This window comes from Erpetoichthys calabaricus, chromosome 6 (genome assembly GCF_900747795.2).
Source record: "Erpetoichthys calabaricus chromosome 6, fErpCal1.3, whole genome shotgun sequence".
Taxonomy (NCBI): Eukaryota; Metazoa; Chordata; class Cladistia; order Polypteriformes; family Polypteridae; genus Erpetoichthys; species Erpetoichthys calabaricus.
In genome coordinates this window covers 212,829,375-212,850,888 of record NC_041399.2, presented here as the reverse complement: position 1 = coordinate 212,850,888, position 21,514 = coordinate 212,829,375, and the positions used below count along the sequence as shown (strand labels likewise).

Below are 21,514 nucleotides of genomic sequence, written 5' to 3'. Positions count from 1 at the left end.
ACCACCCCGTGTACATATCAGAGAGTTTAAGGAGTGAAAGCCCCCTGGTGTACAGAGCATACACATTTTTACTTTCATAACTGGCACCCACTCATTATCATCATCATTTGACCATTAATTTCTCCTCGATGTCCATAAAGCACAAGTCTTCAGAAACAGATTTGGTGCCTCTTTGGAACAAACCTTAGACCTTATTATCATATTTCTATGACCCATGGGGAGTGGTCTTCCTCAAGGTCCAATGCGTAACCCAGACCCCCCCACCCCCTTAAATAGCATAAATGGTGCTCCTTTGTGTATATACCACAGATGTTAAGGAGTGAACTTCCCTTGGTGTTTAGAACATGCACAGTTTTACTTTCATAACCAGAGCCTAGTGGGTAATGATGCCCATTCAGTATCCTCGTCCTCCGTATCATTGTAGTAATAGTAATAATTCATTACATTTATATAGCGCTTTTCTCAGTACTCAAAGTGCTATCCACACAGGGAGGAACCGGGATGTGAACCCACAATCTTCCACAGACTCCTTACTGCAAAGCAACAGCACTACCACTGTGCCACCTGTGAGGACGTGCCTAAAAAACCCAATTCTGATCTCATCAGACCACAGAACCTTCTTCCAGCTGACTTCAGACTCTGTAATATGCCTACATGTCCAGTGCATTTTTTTTCTATGCCAGTTTCCCATATAGCAGTTACTGGTGAAGTACCCAGTCTCTCACAGTCTCAGAGTTCTCAGAGATCCCTTTGTGGCCTCCCTCACTCGTCTTCCTCAGCTTATGTGGATGGCCTGCTGTAGCCAATTTTCAGCTCTGAGATGCTCTTTTCATTTCTTCATGATGGACTAAACAAGATATTCAATGACTTAGTGCCCGGTGCCCAGGTGGTAATGATGCCCTGGACCCCAGTACTTCTGCCACACCAGGAAGTGCAGGGGGGAAGAAGAGAGGGAACACCCGGAGTGCTTCCGGGAGGACAGCCGACATTTCCGCCACACTGAGGTGTGTCTGCGGGATTGCCGGTGCACACCTGGAACACATCCGGGTACGGATAAAAGGGGCTGCCTCCCTTCATTCGAGGCTGGAGTCGGGTGGAAGCAGGACAAGGTGCAAGAAAGAGAGAAGGATGTGGTCCAAAGAGGCAGAGTGGTTGGAATGGACTTTGGGGAATATTGGGGTTTGTGGCACAATAATTGTACATATTAGTAGTATAAATAAATGTGTGGTGGTGAAATTAACATGTCTGCCTGTCTGTGTCTGGGTCAAGTTCCACAATATATATATACACAGTATATATATATCCATCCATCCATTATCCAACCCGCTGAATCCGAACACAGGGTCACGGGGGTCTGCTGGAGGCAATCCCAGCCAACACAGGGCACAAGGCAGAAACCAACCCCGGGCAGGGTGCCAACCCACCGCAGGACACACACCCACACACCAAGCACACACGAAGGACAATTTAGAAATGCCAATCCACCTAACCTGCATGTCTTTGGACTGTGGGAGGAAACCGGAGCGCCCGGAGGAAACCCACGCAGACACGGGGAGAACATGCAAACTCCACACAGGGAGGACCCGGGAAGCGAACCCAGGTTCCCAGGTCTCCCAACTGCGAGGCAGCAGTGCTACCCACTGCGCCACCATGCCACCCTATATATATATATATATATATATATATATATATATATATATATATATATATATATATATATATATTGGGAGGAGCATTACTTTCATTAACGAAAAAAGTAAAAAAACTGGAAGATGAAAGGGCTAAATTGGTGAATAAACAGACAAATGGACATCAACATAAAGGCCAGGGGGTCTTTCATTAAATCCTAAATGAATAGTAAGAATAGCAGGCCATTTACTTCCTAACTTGATGACAGAAGGATCTCCACCTTATGTGGGACGATTCCATGTGAAAAGAGGGTCTAGTAAGGACTGTCTGTCTGACTTTTTCTGATAGCAAAGTCCTCTTTTGTCAGTATAAACTGCTCAGTGAGGCTTCAAAGAGTTCTTGAGACGCACACACACACACACACAAGACCAAACTGCTTTATCTTTGATGCATTTCTTTTTTTTTTATATATGGAAATGTTAGTGCATAAATTTGTATTCTTTTTGGCTAAACAGAAGTGACCACTGTCACACACGTGTGCATAGGAGACGGTTTACAGGCTCAAATGTAAGTGTTTCTGCTGAACCAGGGCTTGGCACTATCCTCTGATGCTTCTCCCTTTTCTCCCTCTGTGGACCATCAGAATGGCCCTCCTCCTAATAATAATAATAATAATAATAATAATAATTCATTACATTTATATAGCGCTTTTCTCAGTACTCAAAGCGCTATTCACGACGTAATTTCCACAAAGACGCAGGCCCCAAGATCCCTCCTCTTCCTACTCCTCGATTATAAATCCACCATTTTTGCTAACACATTCAGTTCTGTTTTGGACTCCAGTCTGTAAAGACCATCATTAACCCTTCGCATTCTCAAATATATTGTGAGGTTTCCCTAAACCTTTATAGATGTCTCCCATTACACCACATATAACAATCGACCATATTTAAATCTTTTAATTAATTAAATCAAATCAAATTTTCATTTCCAGATGAAAGGGTAACAAGCCAAAAGATGATCACAAGTGTGCTCAGGTAGGTTTGGTTGTTTGCCTCCTGTTAAGAAAATACCTGAATTTCCTCCAGACTCGGTCGCATGACGACATTGGGGATCACCAGCTGAATTGAAGCTTGGAAGAGAGGAGGCTGGCTGGACATCTTCATGGATGGGGAGGCTGCCAGGTACTTCGAACTGATGACATGAAGGCGACGCTTCAGGGCATCCAGGGAGAGTTTGGTGGCTGAAAAAAAAGGAAAAGAATCAGTTAATTCTTAGAATGTTTTTTTATAATACAGAAAATCCTAGATGGATCATTAATGCGTGTATTTTGCGCCATTTTCATGCGTCTGTTATTTTGCTGAGATGTTTATTTCAGTAAATGGGGTGACCCAGCTGGCACCTTAACATTTCATCAGGACTCGTGCATTTTTCTAAGTTGACGACTATTGTCACACACGTGCGCATGAGACACAGTTTACAAGCTCGAGTGGAAGTGTTTCTCTGTCGAACCAAGGGTTGGTACTGTCCTCTGATGCTTCTCTCTTTTCTCCCTCTATAGACGAGCAAAAGAACCCAATGACATAATTTCCACATGAACAGATGTCACTGCCCGATAAAGTCATTTACAGTTCTGGTCATAAGATCCCTCTTCCTGTTTTTTCAGCTACAAGTGGGCTCCGTCCCCTGCTCGTTTCGCTCGCCCACCCCCGGGTTCGGTTAACCACATATACAATTTAAAGAGATTGTTATTTTCATGGGAATTGTTACATATGCATTATTTTCACGTTTACTTTAAAACTTAAGTAAAAACAATATTTGGAATTAACTTTTCTTCAAGATTGCATTGAATTTTGATTCCGTGTTTGGACTGTCATCGTGACAACGGAACGTATAACTGTGAGTGAATCTCGTTTCTTTCTCTCTTATAAATAAAACGACTTTTTTGATTGTTTGTCCATGCTCTTTCTTCTTCACTTAGTCGTTGACGTGTCATCAAGAACGTATAAAATTATTGGCCTGATAAAATTTATAAGAGCTGAGAGCGCAGGAAGTGTGTCTGACACAAGCATTCACACGACTGAGGTAAGATGGCCGTGGTCTTGTTTGAAAATAGTTGTAAGTAAGGCGTGACTGGAAAGAATCTCATGTTCAAAGTCTCCATCTCACGGAATTTCATACCACGCCAACGTTTTTGGAATCTTTTAATTCTCGCTGGCAACATGAATTAGACAATATTTTAATTCATGTAGATACGCCTCTTCATTGGGAAGAAGCACTACTTTTCCCTGATGGCAACACAAATTAGACGATCTACAAGTCTCCGAATTAAAGTTTAAATCCAAACAATATACTGGATCTCTTTTCGCTGTTCCGTGATTTCACCGAGTAATAGTTTCCATTTGCTTGCACTAATGTGATCTTTCCTATCCTTTTTTTGAGACTTTCGAATTTTCGTACTTTCGTTATCTCTAACCTGCTCTGCATGTGTACCGCGACAACATTTTTGAATTCTTTATGACGTTCTACTTTGTCATTCACTCTTTGTTCTTTATTTCTGACCCCGGGCGTGGACTCGTTTCGCGGGACATACAAGTGTCTCTCCGAGAAAATCACGTCCCGTCTCCTTCCTTGATTTTTTTTTAGAATAGAGAGATATATAACCACCATGTCTCATTGCCTGTCAGTTCTGTTTTGACCATTGCCTTAACCCTACCAACTTTTCAAGTGTATGGGGATTGTTTCCCCAAACCTTTATGTTTGTGTGTGCCTCTCATTTACACTATATAAATAACATTTACTTATTTGACTGACGCCCTTATCCAAGGTGACTTACAATATTTCAGATACAATTGGTTACATTACTTTTGGTTTTCCAGTTGGAGCACAGGCAGGTCAAAGTGTCTTGTCAGGGACACACATTGGTGTCAGTAGTGGGATTTGAAGTTTGAGGAGGTCGTACGGGGTCTGTTGCGATTCATCTGCAATGCCTCCACGGCCCACAGGCTGGTCTAAACCGATACCCCAAATGCTTACATCTAACATTTGTCCTTTTTAACCTTCTGGGAGGGTCTGGTAGAGGGCTAGGACTACAGTATAGAGTCAGATATCAAAAATGTCATTTTTGTAATCAGCAACCTCGAAAACAGAGTGAAACAACACCTTCTCCCATGCCTGCATTACCGATCCCCACATTGTCTTTCCAAGTTTTGTGAAAAGGAACATCTTTGACCCCTCGTGTCCCATTAGAGGGGTGAACCCTTAGGGTTAATTGATGAGGCCCGCACAAGGTCAAGACCTTCTGATCATTTTTGCCTACTGGGTTACTCTTTGTCATAAGAGTGCAATTCCTTGTGCAAAATATGGTCCAAAAATGGCATAAAAATGAGTGTTTTGAGGTCTAAAAGGCCAGAAACTTTAGGGGAACCCCAAAATGCTTGATGTCTTGCATAACTAGACATCAATACGAGTAAAATCCTGTATCACATGTGGGGGTCTTCAAGTACCATCAAAAATACAAAATGATTTCAAAGCGTTCAGAAGTAAACCTGATAAACACACAAAATTAACAGTAATAAAATAAATGAACGATTCTGTAAATAAGCCCCCTATTGGAGAGGCGTGAGTTAAAAAAAAACAAAAAAAGACAAAGGTGACTTACATTTAACGAAAGCATCTGTGTTCTTCTGACAGAGCTGCCCCATCATGTTGTAAAAACAGCAGGGCAGACACTCCTGACAGCGGGTCTTCTGTTTGGTGTCAGGGTGCAGGCACTGATAAGAGTCCTGAAAGGATTAAGTAACACGCACCGTTAAGACTCAACACAATTAAAAAAGAGAAGAGGAAACATGTAGGACAGCAAGAAACCATGTGGGCGACCCACCTGCAGGTTAACCTTGTCGTCGGGTTTCATTCTGTTTTTTAGATTGTTAATCATCTCAAGTTTGGATCTCTCCACCTGTTGACTTTGTCTGTGATGAAACAAAAAGCATCTGGTTATGGTAATCTGGACAGCAAATAGGAATCAGCTACCGTATGATTGTGGAAAATCACAAGAGTGGAGGGAATACATCAGCCGTACATTGGAAAGGGCAACTCAAGCTTGGACAGACAGACAGACAGACAGACATTTTTGGGTCTACTGTACTTGAGGCTGATCCTCCAATTAGCTGTGAACCCACCAGTCTCACTGAGATTTACTGGGTAGGGAAGGCTGCAGGGGTCTGTGGTATCTGGGGTGAACTTCACCACGCTAAGGGTAAGTGGGCCCTCTTGGCATTGCAAGCAATCTTTACTTCCATTTGGGAGATGGGTGTCATATCAACTGACTGGACAATGGGACCTGTCATCCCTACATGGAAAGGGAAGGGTGATCACCTGGATTTCGGCAACTTCAGTGGGATAACATGGCTCTCGGTGTCGGGTAAGGTCCTCGCTAGAGTCATCCTAAATAGGAATGTGCTACTGTGTGTTATAATATGTGTTTTAAGTTTAATGTCACTGTTCTCTGTGCCCACTGTTATAGACTCATTCATACAGGCAGACCAAATATGGTACACAGGGGCACAGCATCAGTATTTAGAATTGCCGAGCCAAGCACAGGACTAGAGAGAGCCAAAGGACAACTGGAGAATTGAATAGTCAGCCTAAAGACAGACTAGTATATTTCTGTCTTCTGTCAGCACACCATTCTCTTGCCTTGTTGGGAGAATGAGAACTGTATGTAGGCATTGTGCTATTCCTGTATTTTTGAAGGTGGGGTTTGAGTCTTTTCCTGTCCTTGTTTAGATCCGGAGCCAAGAACCTGCACATGGAGCAATCCGAATATAAGGATGGACCTACGGCCAACACTTTGAAGCTTCCGGGTGGAAGATTATGTCTTCCGTCCGAGGCCGAGCAGAAGATAATGTCTCCTGTCCGGTGAAAATCCTTTCAGCGTGGCGACGAAAGATGGCAGACTGCGTTAGGTCAAGATTCCCACATGCTTAATATGTCTGTCATAAGCTTCCCATTTGTAATACCGCGTGAACCCGTCAATAAAGATCTAGATTATCCTTTTTACTTCTCGTGTAAATCTTGTAACCGTCTTATTACATGCTGGAGAGGGACAATACCTTTTGTATTTATAATTATTTAAATTCAGGTTAATTAAAACACAGCAAGTGAAAAGAACACATTTCCAGAGAGCTAATGCCTCTTAAGGAAACACCGTGCCACTAGTATGTTTATCATTTTGTTTAATTTTTTAAAATAAAGTTCTTTAAAACACCCAAAACTTGTTTCTTAAATTGTAATGTGGCAGAATCTTCTGTCCCATTAGAAGTAGCACTAAACAGGGAGCTCACAACCATACCTGCCTTTGTTAGAATTATTACTTGACTGACACCTTTATGCATGGTGACTTACAACACTGGAGGTAAAATTGGTTACAATTCTTTTGTTTTCCCAATTGTAGAAAATGCAAATGAAGTGACTTGGTCATAATCACGCAGTGGTGTCAGTAGTGGGATTTCAACTCAGAGCCTCAGAGTTTGAAGCACTTGGTCCAAAAACATAACCACCACACCACAGTGACTATCACAGAGAGGCATGAAATGTCCAATATTAGGCATCCATGAAAGATGGAGAGAGTCAAACAGATTGTTTCTCCATATACAGACGATAGATAGATAGATAGATAGATAGATAGATAGATAGATAGATAGATAGATAGATAGATAGATAGATAGATAGATAGATAGATAGATAGATAGATAGATAGATAGATAGATAGATAGATAGATAGATAGATAGATAGATACATAGATAGATAGTTTTTCACACCACTGTATGCCCCCTTCCTGATTTCTTATTCTTTTGCATGTTTGTCACACAAAATGTTTCTGATCATCAAACACATTTAACCATTAGTCAAATATAACACAAGTAAACATAAAATGCAGTTTGTAAATGGTGGTTTTTATTATTTAGGGAGAAAAAAAAATCCAAACCTACATGGCCCTGTGTGAAAAAGTAATTGCCCCCTGAACCTAATAACTGGTTGGGCCACCCTTAGCAGCAATAACTGCAATCAAGCGTTTGCGATAACTTGCAATGAGTCTTTTACAGTGCTCTGGAGGAATTTTGGCCCACTCATCTTTGCAAAATTGTTGTAATTCAGCTTTATTTGAGGGTTTTCTAGCATGAACCGCCTTTTAAGGTCATGCCATAGCATCTCAATTGGATTCAGGTCAGGACTTTGACTAGGCCACTCCAAAGTCTTCATTTTGTTTTTCTTCAGCCATTCAGAGGTGGATTTGCTGGTGTGTTTTGGGTCATTGTCCTGTTGCAGCACCCAAGATCGCTTCAGCTTGAGTTGACGAACAGATGGCCGGACATTCTCCTTCAGGATTTTTTGGTAGACAGTAGAATTCATGGTTCCATCTATCACAGCAAGCCTTCCAGGTCCTGAAGCAGCAAAACAACCCCAGACCATCACACTACCACCACCATATTTTACTGTTGGTATGATGTTCTTTTTCTGAAATGCTGTGTTCCTTTTACGCCAGATGTAACGGGACATTTGCCTTCCAAAAAGTTCAACTTTTGACTTATCAGTCCACAAGGTATTTTCCCAAAAGTCTTGGCAATCATTGAGATGTTTCTTAGCAAAATTGAGACAAGCCCTAATGTTCTTTTTGCTTAACAGTGGTTTGCGTCTTGGAAATCTGCCATGCAGGCCGTTTTTGCCCAGTCTCTTTCTTATGGTGGAGTCGTGAACACTGACCATAATTGAGGCAAGTGAGGCCTGCAGTTCTTTAGACGTTGTCCTGGGGTCTTTTGTGACCTCTCGGATGAGTCGTCTCTGCGCTCTTGGGGTAATTTTGGTCGGCCGGCCACTCCTGGGAAGGTTCACCACTGTTCCATGTTTTTGCCATTTGTGGATAATGGCTCTCACTGTGGTTCGCTGGAGTCCCAAAGCTTTAGAAATGGCTTTATAACCTTTACCAGACTGATAGATCTCAATTACTTCTGTTCTCATTTGTTCCTGAATTTCTTTGGATCTTGGCATGATGTCTAGCTTTTGAGGTGCTTTTGGTCTACTTCTCTGTGTCAGGCAGCTCCTATTTAAGTGATTTCTTGATTGAAACAGGTGTGGCAGTAATCAGGCCTGGGGGTGGCTACGGAAATTGAACTCAGGTGTGATACACCACAGTTAGGTTATTTTTTAACAAGGGGGCAATTACTTTTTCACACAGGGCCATGTAGGTTTGGATTTTTTTTCTCCCTAAATAATAAAAACCATCATTTAAAAACTGCATTTTGTGTTTACTTGTGTTATATTTGACTAATGGTTAAATGTGTCTGATGATCAGAAACATTTTGTGTGACAAACATGCAAAAGAATAAGAAATCAGGAAGGGGGCAAATAGTTTTTCACACCACTGTAGATAGATAGACATGAAAAGCACTATATGATAGATAGGTTTGGCTGGAGAAAGTGGCGGCTGATCTGAGGAAACTCCAAGTAAGAGGATGCAGGAAAAAACAAGAGACAGAGAACAATGGGACAGAATCCTTAAGGCAGCCAAGTCTCTTATTGGGCTGTAGCACCACTGGGATTAGATTTGATGTCTACAGTCCTTGTGACCCGAACATAAACTAAGTAGGTTCAAATAATGTACAGACTGAGGAATGGGTGGATGTGTAGATGGATGGATGAGCCTGAATGCTTTGTAAGTGACAAATTAGTAGTTCACTTTTCATTATGTTTATTATTTTGTCATTCTCTTAAATTTCAACAAGTGTCCTGCAGAACACACATCATAGTAAAGCTGGAGTGAAAGATTTAGATTATTTTTTTTTGGATCAAAGAAACTGATGTTGTCTTCATCATCATCATCATCATTATAATATGCACTCCACCTCATCTAAGAAGCAAACTCATAAAGTGTGCCCATCTTGACCAGTGCCAATTCATATGCTCACCACAAAAAAGAAACAACAGGAAAATGAGTGAGAGCTTTTCTTACATAGCGAGTGTTTCCGCTGCCAAAGCCACCACCTTCTCTGTCATTTCATAAAAAGCGTGCACTTCCATGGGCTCATCTTCAGGCAGATCCAGCAAGACAGTCGAGGACATTGCTTGGAAGACGTTCTCAATTCGACACTCCAGGATGTCACTCGCTTCTTTTACTATCTGCTCCAGTTCCTGCACACAGCTGTACACATTTTCGATGACTGACAAAACAAATCACTTTGTTATTAGGGAAAAAATGTTTAGATGGGTTCTTTCTTTCTTTCTTTCTTTCTTTCTTTCTTTCTTTCTTTCTTTCTTTCTTTCTTTCTTTCTTTCTTTCTTTCTTTCTTTCTTTCTTTCTTTCTTTCTCTTCTCTCTCTTCTTTCTTTCTTTCTCTCTACTCTTTGATAATCTTATATTAATTGTATCTCCCAATTGCTGAGGTCCTTTGGCCGTGATGTGAAACTCCTTGGAGCTCACAGTAAGTCAATTAAAATGAAGGTAAAAGAAGAGTGTTGGATTAATCCCAGCAACTGGTTACTAATTAAGAAAGTGGACAGAATCAAAGACCTGCAGCCACTGTAGCCCCCAAGTATCTGAGTCTGAGACCCCTGTTCGAGATTATCTCAAATTGGAAAATATCAAATTTTCTTCATGTGGAAATGTTGAGAATTTGTTTTTAGTTTGGAAACATTAATGTACAGTAAGTGTAAAGTAAGCTGGCCGAGCCGCAGCTGAGGCACTTTACTTAATTTAACAAGGGGTCTTAGAACTGAGGGCTGAGTTTCATGAATTTATTCTTTCTCTTTCTTTCGGTTGCTCCCATTAGGGGTTACCACAGTGCATCATCTTGTTCCATATCTTCCTGTCCTCTTCATCTTGCTCTGTCACACCCATCACCTGCATGTCCACTCTCACCACATCCATAAACTTTCTCTTAGGCCTTCCTCTTCAGCTCTATCCTTAGCATCCTTCTCCCAAAATACTCAGCATCTCTCCTCTGCACATGTCCAAATCAACTCAATCTCACCTCTTTGACTTTGTCTCCAAACTGTCCAACCTGAGCTGACCCTCTAACGTCCTCATTTCTAATCCTGTCCATCCTCGTCACACCCAATGCAAATCTTAACATCTTTAACTCTGCCACCTCCAGCTCTGTCTCCTGTGCCATCGTCTCCAACACATATAACATAGCTGATCTCACTACCGTCCTGTAGACCTTCCCTTTCACTCTTGCTGATACCCATCTGTCACAAATCACTCCTGTCACTCTTCTCCACCATTCCACCCTGCATGCACTCTCTTTTTCAGTTCTCTCCCACAATCCCCATTACTCTGTACTGTTGATCTCAAGTAATTAAACTTATCCATCTTCACCAACTCTACTCCCTGCATCCTCACCATTCCACTGACCTCCCTCTCATTCACACACATGTATTCTGTCTTGGTGGTCCTACTGACCTTCATTCCTCTCCTCTCATATCTCCACCTCTCCAGGTTCTCCTCAACCTTCTCCCAACTATCACTACAGATCACAATGTCATCAGCAAACATCACAGTCCACGGGGACTCCTGTCTAATCTCGTCTGTCAACCTGTCCATCACCATTGCAAATAAGAAAGGGCTCAGAGCCGATCCCTGATGTAATCCCACCTCCGTCACTCCTACCACAGACCATATTTCTCTGCCACTTCTGACTTCCTCATACAATACCACAACTCGTCTCTCCTCACCCTGTCATATGCTTTCTCCAGGTCCACAAAGACGCAATGCAGCTCCTTCTGGCCTTCTCTCTACTTCTCCATCAACACCCTCAGAGCAAACATCACATCTTGGGTGCTCTTTCCTGGCATGAAACCATCCTGCTGCTCACTAATCACCACCTCACTTCTTAACTGAGCTTCCACTACTCTTTCCCATAACTTCATGCTGTGGCTCATCTATTTTATTCCCCTGTAGTTACTACAGCTCCCCCTTATTCTTACAAATCGGCACCAGTACGCTTCTTCTCCACTCCTCAGGCATCCTCTCACTTTTCAAGATTCCATTAAACAATTTGGCTAAAAGCTCCACTGCCATCTCTCCTAAACACCTCCATGCTTCCACAGGTATGTCATCTGGACCAACGGCTTTTCCATTCTTCATCCTTTTCATCGCCGTCCTTATTTCCTCCTTGCTAACCCGTTGTTCACTATCTCCACATCATCCAACCTTCTCACTCTCTCATTCTCTTCATTCATCAGCCTCTCAAAGTACTCTTTCCATCTTCTATTAAACTTATTAATGTACTTGGTCTTTTGTGTATATATTTTTTTCTAACTTTTGAATTATTTTAATAATAGAAAGAAGGAAAGAAAAAAAGCTGCTTGGCCCTACCGCCTGCTTGCTGTCTTACATTTGTCCGTGTTTAGTGAGCTCCATGACAACATGGTGAGGCCTGGAGAAAGCGCTTCTTCCACTTGGGCCACAAAGGGCTGCATCAGGGGGTGAATCATACTCGGGATTTGATTCAGCACGCTTTGGTAGTGGTGGAGCATCTCCTGCAGTCTGCAAAAGAGAGAGAGCAAGTTACTACATGGCCATTTTGTCTCATAAAGTGCACTGGGTTACCTCACACAAAGGGAAATCTAAAAAAAAAAAAACTGAACAAAGTGACAATAAGAGTTATGACCTTCAGCCAGGCCAGCATGTCAATAACATCAACCCCTTTAGAGAAACAACTCCTTCTGTAAAATAAAAGAGTACTTGTGATTCTACACTTGGAATCCCATTCAGGATTGGTTTTTGGCCTTTACTTGATGCTGCCAGAAAGGCTGCGGCCTACGCAGTCCTAAACTGGATTGAGCAGGTTCAAAAAATAGCTGACTAGGTATAGTTGGTCCTCAACCTTTGGCCATTTAGGTGATTTCATTGGTAACCTTTTTGTCGCTTTGAGCCTTCCCTGACTATAACTTATCATCTATGGGAGATGGATTATGGAGAAAGCTTTAGATTCATCAAAAATTTCGATCTCCAGTTTTTGATGGATCTCGATGTTTTAGGGTCCCATGATACCAAGAACATCGATATCTCGATGATGTGTGAGTATCTGCGTGTCACAGTTTCTTGAAGACGGTGTGACAGACGACCAGGGACCTTGCCCCCACAAGGATGCCTAGAGAATGGAAGGACCGGGAGAGAGGCAATACCTTCCCCAGGACATGAAAGGGCAGCCCCCCCTATCCCCGGTTTGCATCGGGGCCACGGGACTGGAACTTGGAAGCTCAATCCTTTTGGGGACCGTGTCTTACCGCCAGGAAGCGCTTGGACAATCCCGGGGCCTTTTACTGTAGCACCTTCCGCCACACTAGGAAGTGCTGCAGGAAGAGCATCAGGGGCCACCTGGAAAACATCTGGGTGCATTATAAAAGGGGCCGCCTCACTCCATTCGGGAGGCAGAGGACAGAGCTTGTGAGAGAGGATTGGAGGTGGCCGTGAAGAAAGAGAGAAGGAATAAAAGGACTGAGCATTGTGGGTTTGTGCATTGTGTGGTGCTGTAAAAGACAGAAGAACAATAAACGTGTGTGTTTATAACACAGTCCGTCTTGAGAGGCGCTGCTATTTCTCTAAGATTATAAATAACAATGCTAGTAATCCCAGAGTCTTATTCTCCACGATTGATCGTCTGTTAAACCCAAGTAACTCAAAGGAATGCCTCCTAAGTACTTCCAGTAAAACCTGTGAGGCTATCACTGTATTTTTCAATCAAAAAATTAATGATATTCGAAATAACATAGTATATCTCCCCAACACTAAGGATCCTCCTAAACCCCAGTATTCAGTTATAAACAAATTAAACTCTTTCACTAGGATAGATTTACCTGATTTACATAAAATAATTTCTCAAATGAAACCCTCCACCTGTGCCCTTGACCCAATACCAACAAATTTTTTCAAAGAAGTATCGGGCGTGCTTAGTGATAATGTTCTTGACATAGTAAATTTGTCGTTAGATACGGGGGTCTTCCCAGACTGTCTTAAGACTGCGGTAGTTAAGCCCCTACTTAAGAAAAATAATCTCGACCTCTCTGCTCTTGAAAATTATAGACCCATCTCTAACCTGCCTTTCTTAAGTAAAATTCTAGAGAAAGTAGTTATTATGCAGTTAAATGAGCACCTCAATAAACATGCTATTCTTGATAAATTTCAGACAGGTTTTAGAACATATCACAGCACAGAAACTGCACTCGTTAAAGTAGTAAATGATTTGCGGGTAAATGCAGACAGAGGCCGTTTATCTGTTCTCATCCTCTTAGATCTGAGTGCCGCATTTGACACCATTGATCATAATATTATTAAGAATCGCCTTAGTCAATGGGTGGGCCTCTCTGGCAGCGTCTTAAATTGGTTTGAATCCTACCTGGCAGGGAGAAAATTCTTTGTTAGTTGTGGTAATTACAACTGAAAGACACCTGATATCCTATATGGTGTTCCACAAGGCTCTATCCTGGGTCCGCTGCTCTTCTCAATCTACATGCTTCCATTAGGTCAGATTATCTCAGGGCACAACGTGAGCTACCACAGCTATGCTGATGACACACAGCTGTATTTATCAATAGTTGATGACCCCAAATCTCTTGATTCGCTAACACAATGTCTAACTTGTATCTCAGAATGGATGAATAGTAACTTTCTCAAATTAAATAAAGAGAAAACCAAAATCTTAGTGATTGGCAATAATGGATACAATGAGGCTATTAGAAATAAACTGGATGCATTAGGATTAAAAGTCAAAACGGAGGTAAAAAGCTTAGGGGTAACTGTTGACTGTAATCTAAATTTTAAATCGCATATTAATCAGATTACTAGGACAGCATTTTTTCACTTAAGAAACAGAGCAAAAGTTAGACCTCTTATATCATTGAAAGATGCGGAGAAATTAGTTCACGCGTTTGTTTTCAGTCGACTAGATTACTGTAACGCACTCCTCTCAGGACTACCCAAAAAAGACATAAATCAGTGACAACGAGTGCAGAATGCAGATGCTAGAATCCTAACTAGGAAAAGAAAATCCGAGCACATCTCTCCAGTTTTGATGTCACTACACTGGTTACCTGTGTCATTCAGCATTGACTTTAAAATTCTGCTTATGGTTTATAAAGCCTTAAATAATCTCGCCCCATCTTATATATCAGAATGTCTGACATCTTATATTCCAAATCGTAACCTCAGATCCTCAACTGAGTGTCTCCTTAGAATTCCAAGAGCAAAACTTAAAAGAAGTGGTGAGGCGGCCTTCTGCTGTTATGCACCTAAAATCTGCAATAGCCTGCCAGTAGGAATTCGCCAGGCTAATACAGTGGAGCACTTTAACAAACTGCTGAAAACACATTACTGTAACATGGCCTTCTCATAACTTCACTGTAATTTAAATCTTGATACTCTGTATATCCAATTCATTATAATAACTATTCATGGTGGCTCTAAAATCTGTACTAACCCCTACTCTCTCTTCTGTTTCCTTTTCCGGTGTCCTTTTGGTGGTGGCTTGTGCCACCACCATCTACTCAAAGCACCGTGATGTTTCAACAATGATGGATGGATTAAAAGCCAGAAGTCTGTATGACCATCGGCATCAAGTGACTCCGTGAGAACCCGAACTACAAAGAGGACTATTTCATTTATGTTAGGTAGAATGCCCAGAGGGGACTGGGTGGTCTCGTGGCCTGGAACCCCTGCAGATTTTATTTTTTTCTCCAGCTTTCTTGAGTTTTTTTTTTTGTTTTTTCTGTCCCCCCTGGCCATCGGACCTTACTCCTTTTCTATGTTAACTAATGTTGTCTTATTTTAATTTCTTATTTTGTCTTTTATTTTTTTCTTCATTATGTAAAGCACTTTGAGCTACTTTTTGTATGAAAATGTGTTATATAAATAAATGTTGTTGTTGTTGTTTTGAATTTGGGTGTCCTGTGTCTGTCTGTGTCGAGGCTGAATCTTCCACAACGGTCTAGAGCTAAAATGGCTGGACGGAAAAATACCAAACTCGAGACTTCAGTCTGTTGTGAGATGACGATGTGCTGATTGGTTTTTGAGCCAAATCGTGCAAGAGAAAGAGGCCCTGGAGAGGAACCCTCAAATACCGTAATTCTGCAATTAATGATGAATTCTTCTCCTCAGTTGCTATCATAATGACCTATTTATGAACAGAAAGATCAGCATCAGAGCGGTTAATAATTACTGAAATGTTAGAGAATAGGGCGGCACGGTGGCACAGTGGTAGCGCTGCTGCCTCGCAGTAAGGAGACCTGGGGTTGCTTTAGAAGATGGACAAATTGTGACCATGAAGGGAGGCACAAATGCACCTGTCTCTATTGCTGTACATACCATTTGGCACAGGAATCGTTAAAGCAGTGCTAATGTTTGTGATGCGCCATCTGTTGGATAGCAAAGATTTTGCATGCAGATCAAGGGTCCCTAACTCCAGTCCTGGAGGGTCCCAGTGGATGCAAGTTTTCATTCTAACCCTTTTCTTAATGAGTGAGCCGTTTTTGCTTCTAATTATATTCTTTTGAACTAATTTTAATTGACTTGCTCTTGAAGACTCAGACCCCTTAATTGATTTTTTTTCCTTAATTAGCAGCCAAACAATAATGAGAACGGCGGCACAGTGGTGCAGTGGGTAGCGATTGCTGCCTTGCAGTAAGGACACCTGGGTTCGCTTCCCAGGTCCTCCCTGCGTGGAGTTTGCATGTTCTCCCTGTGTCTGCGTGGGTTTCCCCCCACAGTCCAAAGACATGCAGGTTAGGTGCATTGGCGATCCTAAATTGTGCTTGGTGTGGGTGTGTGCCCTGTGGTGGGCTGGCGCCCTGCCCGGGGTTTGTTTCCTGCCTTGCGCCCTGTGTTGGCTGGGATTGGCTCCGGCAGACCCCCTTGACCCTGTGTTAGGATATACACCAAGCACACACTAAGGCCAATTTAGAATCGCCAATCCACCTAACCTGCATGTCTTTGGAATGTGGGAGGAAACCCACGCAGACACAGGGAGAACATGCAAACTCCATGCAGGGAGGACCCAGGAGGCGAACCCAGGTCCCCAGATCTCCCAACTGTGAGGCAGCAGCGCTACCCACTGCGCCACCGTGCCGCCCATAATATAATATAATATAATATAACTAGCTGATTACCCAGTGGCTTCGCTCACTGAGTGCAAGGGAAAAAAATGAAATGTAGTCTATAAGTTATTAAACAGTAAAACATTAACATTTAAGAAGTAAAGATACATTGAGCACTACTGAGTGGTTTCGGGTAAACTACATTTTTAAGGCGCTATAAAACAACAGGTAAGTAGTACTAACAGCAGCTAAAATGTATTTGGATCATTTTCGGTAGTAGATTCCTTGTGAAAGGCGCTACACGACCGCTGTGGTATAGAAATTACATTTTCTATGTGATCGTCCAAATTTCTGCCTGACAACATTGCACTACGTGCCTGTGATTTACTTCTTAAAATAATTCATCAGAAAAGCAACCTTGAATGTTGCGGTGTTTTAGTGACCCGAACTCACCTTAATGGACAGTTAATAGTCGTGCAGGGCAATTTACAAACAGAGTCCTGCTTCGATGGCACCGATTACACTCATTCGCAAAGATTTCCACTCTCCCAGGAGCCGACGGGGCACTTGAAGTGTCACAAACCGTGCGAGAAGAGGGGGCGCTGCCCGAAACTGCGAAGCTCTCGACCTGGCGGAGCAGCCCGACATTCCGCGCCTCCCAGCGTCCACTTTGTTCTCCTGACCCCTCGCCGCTGAAGGCGGTCTCGTCTTCACATTGTTTACAGCTCGGCACAGTTAAAAAGTAGAAAGACGCAAAGCTGTTTTCCTCATCTCTTCTACTATCGGGCTAGGAGAGGGCGACGCGGGGCACACTTCTATGAGATAGATCGGCGTGTTTGTGTTTACTTCTTTTCAATATCAGTAAAGTAACTCTCAGACAAATAATAACAATTCGTAAAGACGATATAAAAATGGCGTCCACAAACGAAGTGATTAGTTCCTGTATTATAATATGTTCTGTGGTCATACGTAATTTCCATATCGCGTGGTCATACGTAATTTCCGTTTCAAACACAAAAAGAATTTTATATAATATAATATAATATAATATAATATAATATAATATAATATAATATAATATAATATAATATAATATAATATAATGGCATAACACTGAGAAGTGTTGCCACCTCAAAGATCCATGTCCTGTAATAGTTATATAAATTATGACAATGACAATGACTATAATAATATTCATCTTTATTCGTATATGAATGATTCTCAGCTGTATGAACATAATATAAAATAACAAGCGTTCTCCAACTAGCTAATTCCAGTTCAAGATGACAGGACTAGCTGAGCATAAACCCAGGAGCATCAGGCTCAAGGCAAGAAGAACCAACCCTGGATGGGGTGTAAGTCAGCGCCCAAGTCTACTCACACATTCTAAACCAGCTACAATTAACATAGCAAATACATCTTTGGAATGCAGGAGAAAGAGGATTGTGGGAAGTAGACTGCATAGTATCTCACAATACAGTTTAACTTTGTGTTAAGGATGTGCTGGCATAACGTCACTAAATATGGCAGATGTTGCGGAGATTAGTGAAGATCTTGGAAGCAAATGGAGCTGATCCAGGACAAAAAACATTAGTTGATTTCCTTCATTAAATCAGGGGGTGAAGGACAGAACATCCCTCAGAAAGCACCAGTCCTAGTGACAACTGGAACAGGACAATGGACCTTGACAGGAACTTTCAGTTCCCACTGAGATTACCCCAGTTTTCCTCCGACCAGATAGAGCCAACAACAGGGGGTACAAGGAAGACACACAAGCAAAGTAATTCTGGATGTCAGTGGGTAACTTACTTGATGTGCAGGTCTTTGATTTTCTCTTCATGTGAGCACATGCTGACCACCAACTCGGGCACCTCAAGGCCCATTTTGTACAAGTACTTGGCTTCATAGAGCACACGAAGAATAATTGGGTCAAAATTAACAAAGAGTTCCTAAAAAGTAAAAAAAGAGACAGTTAGAGCACTTGCAAATTCTTTATCCATTAAGCTAGGAAGCAAAAAGGAAGCCAAAATTAGAACGTATGGTAAAGAGGCAAAACAATGGAAATACTTATATATATAGTCATATGAAAAAGTGTGGGAACCCCTCTCAGCCTGCATAATAATTGACTCTCCTTTCAACAACAAAGATAACAGTGGTCTGTCTTTCATTTCCTAGGAACATCTGAGTACTGCGGTGTTTTCTGAACAAAGATTTTTAGTGACGCAGTATTTAGTTGTATGAAATTAAATCAAATGTGAAAAACTGACTGTGCACAAATGTGGGTCCCCTTGTCATTGTGCTGATTTGAATGCCTGTCACTGCTCAATGCTGATTACTTGGTGTGATGAGCTCGTTAAGCCTTGAACTTCATAGACAGGTGTGTCCAATCATGAGATATAAAGGGATTTAAGGTGGTCAATTACAAGTTGTGCTTCCTTCCCTTTGACTCTCCTCTGAAGAGGGACAGCATGGGATCATCAAAGCAACTCTCCAAAGATCTGAAAACAAAGATTGTTGAGTCTCCTGGTTTAGGGGAAGGCTACAAAAAGCCATCTCAGAGGTTTAAACTGTCAGTTTCTGTAAGGAATGGAATCAGGAAACAGAAGGCCACAGGCACAGTTGCTGTCAAACCCAGCAGGTCTGGCAGGCCAAGAAAAATACAGGAGCGTCATATGAGCAGGATTGTGAGAATGGTGACAGACAACCCACAGATCACCTCCAAAGGCCTGCAAGAACATCTTGCTGCAGATGGTGTATCTGTACATCGTTCTACAATTCAATTTGAACAAAGAACTTCTGTATGGCAGGGTGATGAGAAAGAAGCCGTTTCTGCACTCCCACCACAAACAGAGTCACTTGTTGTATGCCAATTCTCATTTAGACAAGCCAGATTCATTTTGGAACAAAGTGCTTTGGACTGGTGAGACAACAATGGAGTTATTTGGTCAGAACAAAAAGCACTTTGCATGGCGGAAGAAGAACACCACATTCCAAGAAAAACACCTGCTACCTACTGTCACATTTGGTGGAGGTTCCATCATGCTGTGGGGCTGTGTGGCCAGTTCAGGGACTGGGGCCCATGTTAATGTTGAGGGTCGGATGAATTCAACCCAATATCAACAAATTCTTCATGATAATGTTCAAGCATCAGTCACAAAGTTGAAGTTACGCAGTAGTTGATTATTCCAACAAGTCAATGACCCAAAACACAGTTCGAAATCTACAAAGGCATTCATGCAGAGGGAGAAGTACAATGTTCTGGAATGGCCGTCACAGTCCCCTGACTTGAATATCATCGAAAATCTATGGGATGGTTTGAAGCAGGCTGTCCATCAAATTAAACTGAACTGGAGAGATTTGGTATGAAGAATGGTCAACAATACCTCCATTATGAATCAGGACACTCATCATAGGCTATAGGAGGACAGCGTCTAGAGGCCAAAAGGAGGCTCAACTAAGTATTGATGTCATATCTCTGTTGGGGTGCCCACATTTATACACCTGTCTAATTTTGTTATGATGCATATTGCATATTTTCTGTTAATCCAATAAACTTAATGTCACTGCTGAAATCCTACTGTGTCCATAAGGCATGTCAGATATTAAAAGGAAGTTGCTACTTTGAAAGCTCAGCCAATGAGAAACAAAAATCTAAAGAATTAAGAGGGGTTCCCTCACTTTTTCATATGACTGTATATTTAAAGCACTTTTGTACTGCTTTTTCTACTATACTCCTACTTCTGCGTATGATATCATGACCATTGTTTAGAATGTAATGTCCACACCCAACAGGGAACTGCGCAGGTAATTGTGTCACCTGGTCTTATTTCACATTAGATCATTAGGAACATTCGGGAAATTTGACTGAGAACATGACATTCATAGGAAGAGTCACCAGAGACATGAATGTCACTGCCGAGGTCAGTAAACCTCTCAACAAGGTCGACACTCTCTCCGCAGACAGACACACTGCTGATGGCCGTGCCCAAGAGGTCATTAAAGGCCTGTCTCTTGGTTTTTATCAGGACCCTCACAAGCCCAGACACTCGGACCCCCTTGCTCTGAGACCCAATCATAGCTTCCATTGACTCAGCGAAGATCACTGCATCGTCAGCAAAGTCAAGAACAGTGAATCTCCCTTCGCCAATGATGCCCCATAGCTGCCAGACCCCACGACCCTTCCCAACACACCCAGTCCATGCAGGCACTGAGCAGAGTAGGAGCAGAACACACCACTGACAGACCCCCCAGAATCAACTGGGAAAAACGTAGAGGTTCTGCCTCCACTCAGCCTCTTGTCTCCTTCATTGTTTTCAAATTTTGTTATTTTCCTAAATCCCTGAAATTGTTTTTCTGGGGAAATTGAGTGTTGCACAGCTAAAACTTAACAAAATTAAGAAAGTGAAGGGGGTCTGAAGACTCCCTGACTCCACAGCACTTGTTCTTCATGTAGTCATCTCAGTACAAAAACATAATTCTGGAGTGAATTTGTTCCAAATCAATCAGCTTCAAGCATTCAAGTGTTTCATGATTCTTTCGGTTTGAGATCCTCACTTTTGAGTTATCACGTCCACAGACTCAAACATATAAATCTATTCAAACCTTAAAAAATTCAAATGTTGACCTCATCACTTTACATTCTTGACGTCTCCACCTGCATGATATCCAGGGAGCGCAAAAAAAGTGGCAGATTATTTGAGAAAGGTGACAATGCTGACAATGCAGGTGACTGATTGGCTCTTAAATGAAAAGGTATTATTTCAATGGGCTTAACAAATCCAATGATATTGCAAAT

General features: G+C 42.0%; 1 protein-coding gene across 1 annotated transcript in view; it reads right to left on the bottom strand.

Annotated features, from left to right (window-relative positions):
- The window catches only part of LOC114644108 (dynein axonemal heavy chain 5-like), a 424,175-nt gene that overhangs the window by 325,462 nt on the left and 77,199 nt on the right, over positions 1-21,514 (bottom strand). The window contains 6 exon segments of the mRNA XM_051928807.1: positions 2,703-2,872; positions 5,291-5,414; positions 5,513-5,600; positions 9,642-9,849; positions 12,024-12,175; positions 18,529-18,668. Of these exon segments, the coding sequence (XP_051784767.1) occupies positions 2,703-2,872; positions 5,291-5,414; positions 5,513-5,600; positions 9,642-9,849; positions 12,024-12,175; positions 18,529-18,668 (882 nt within the window).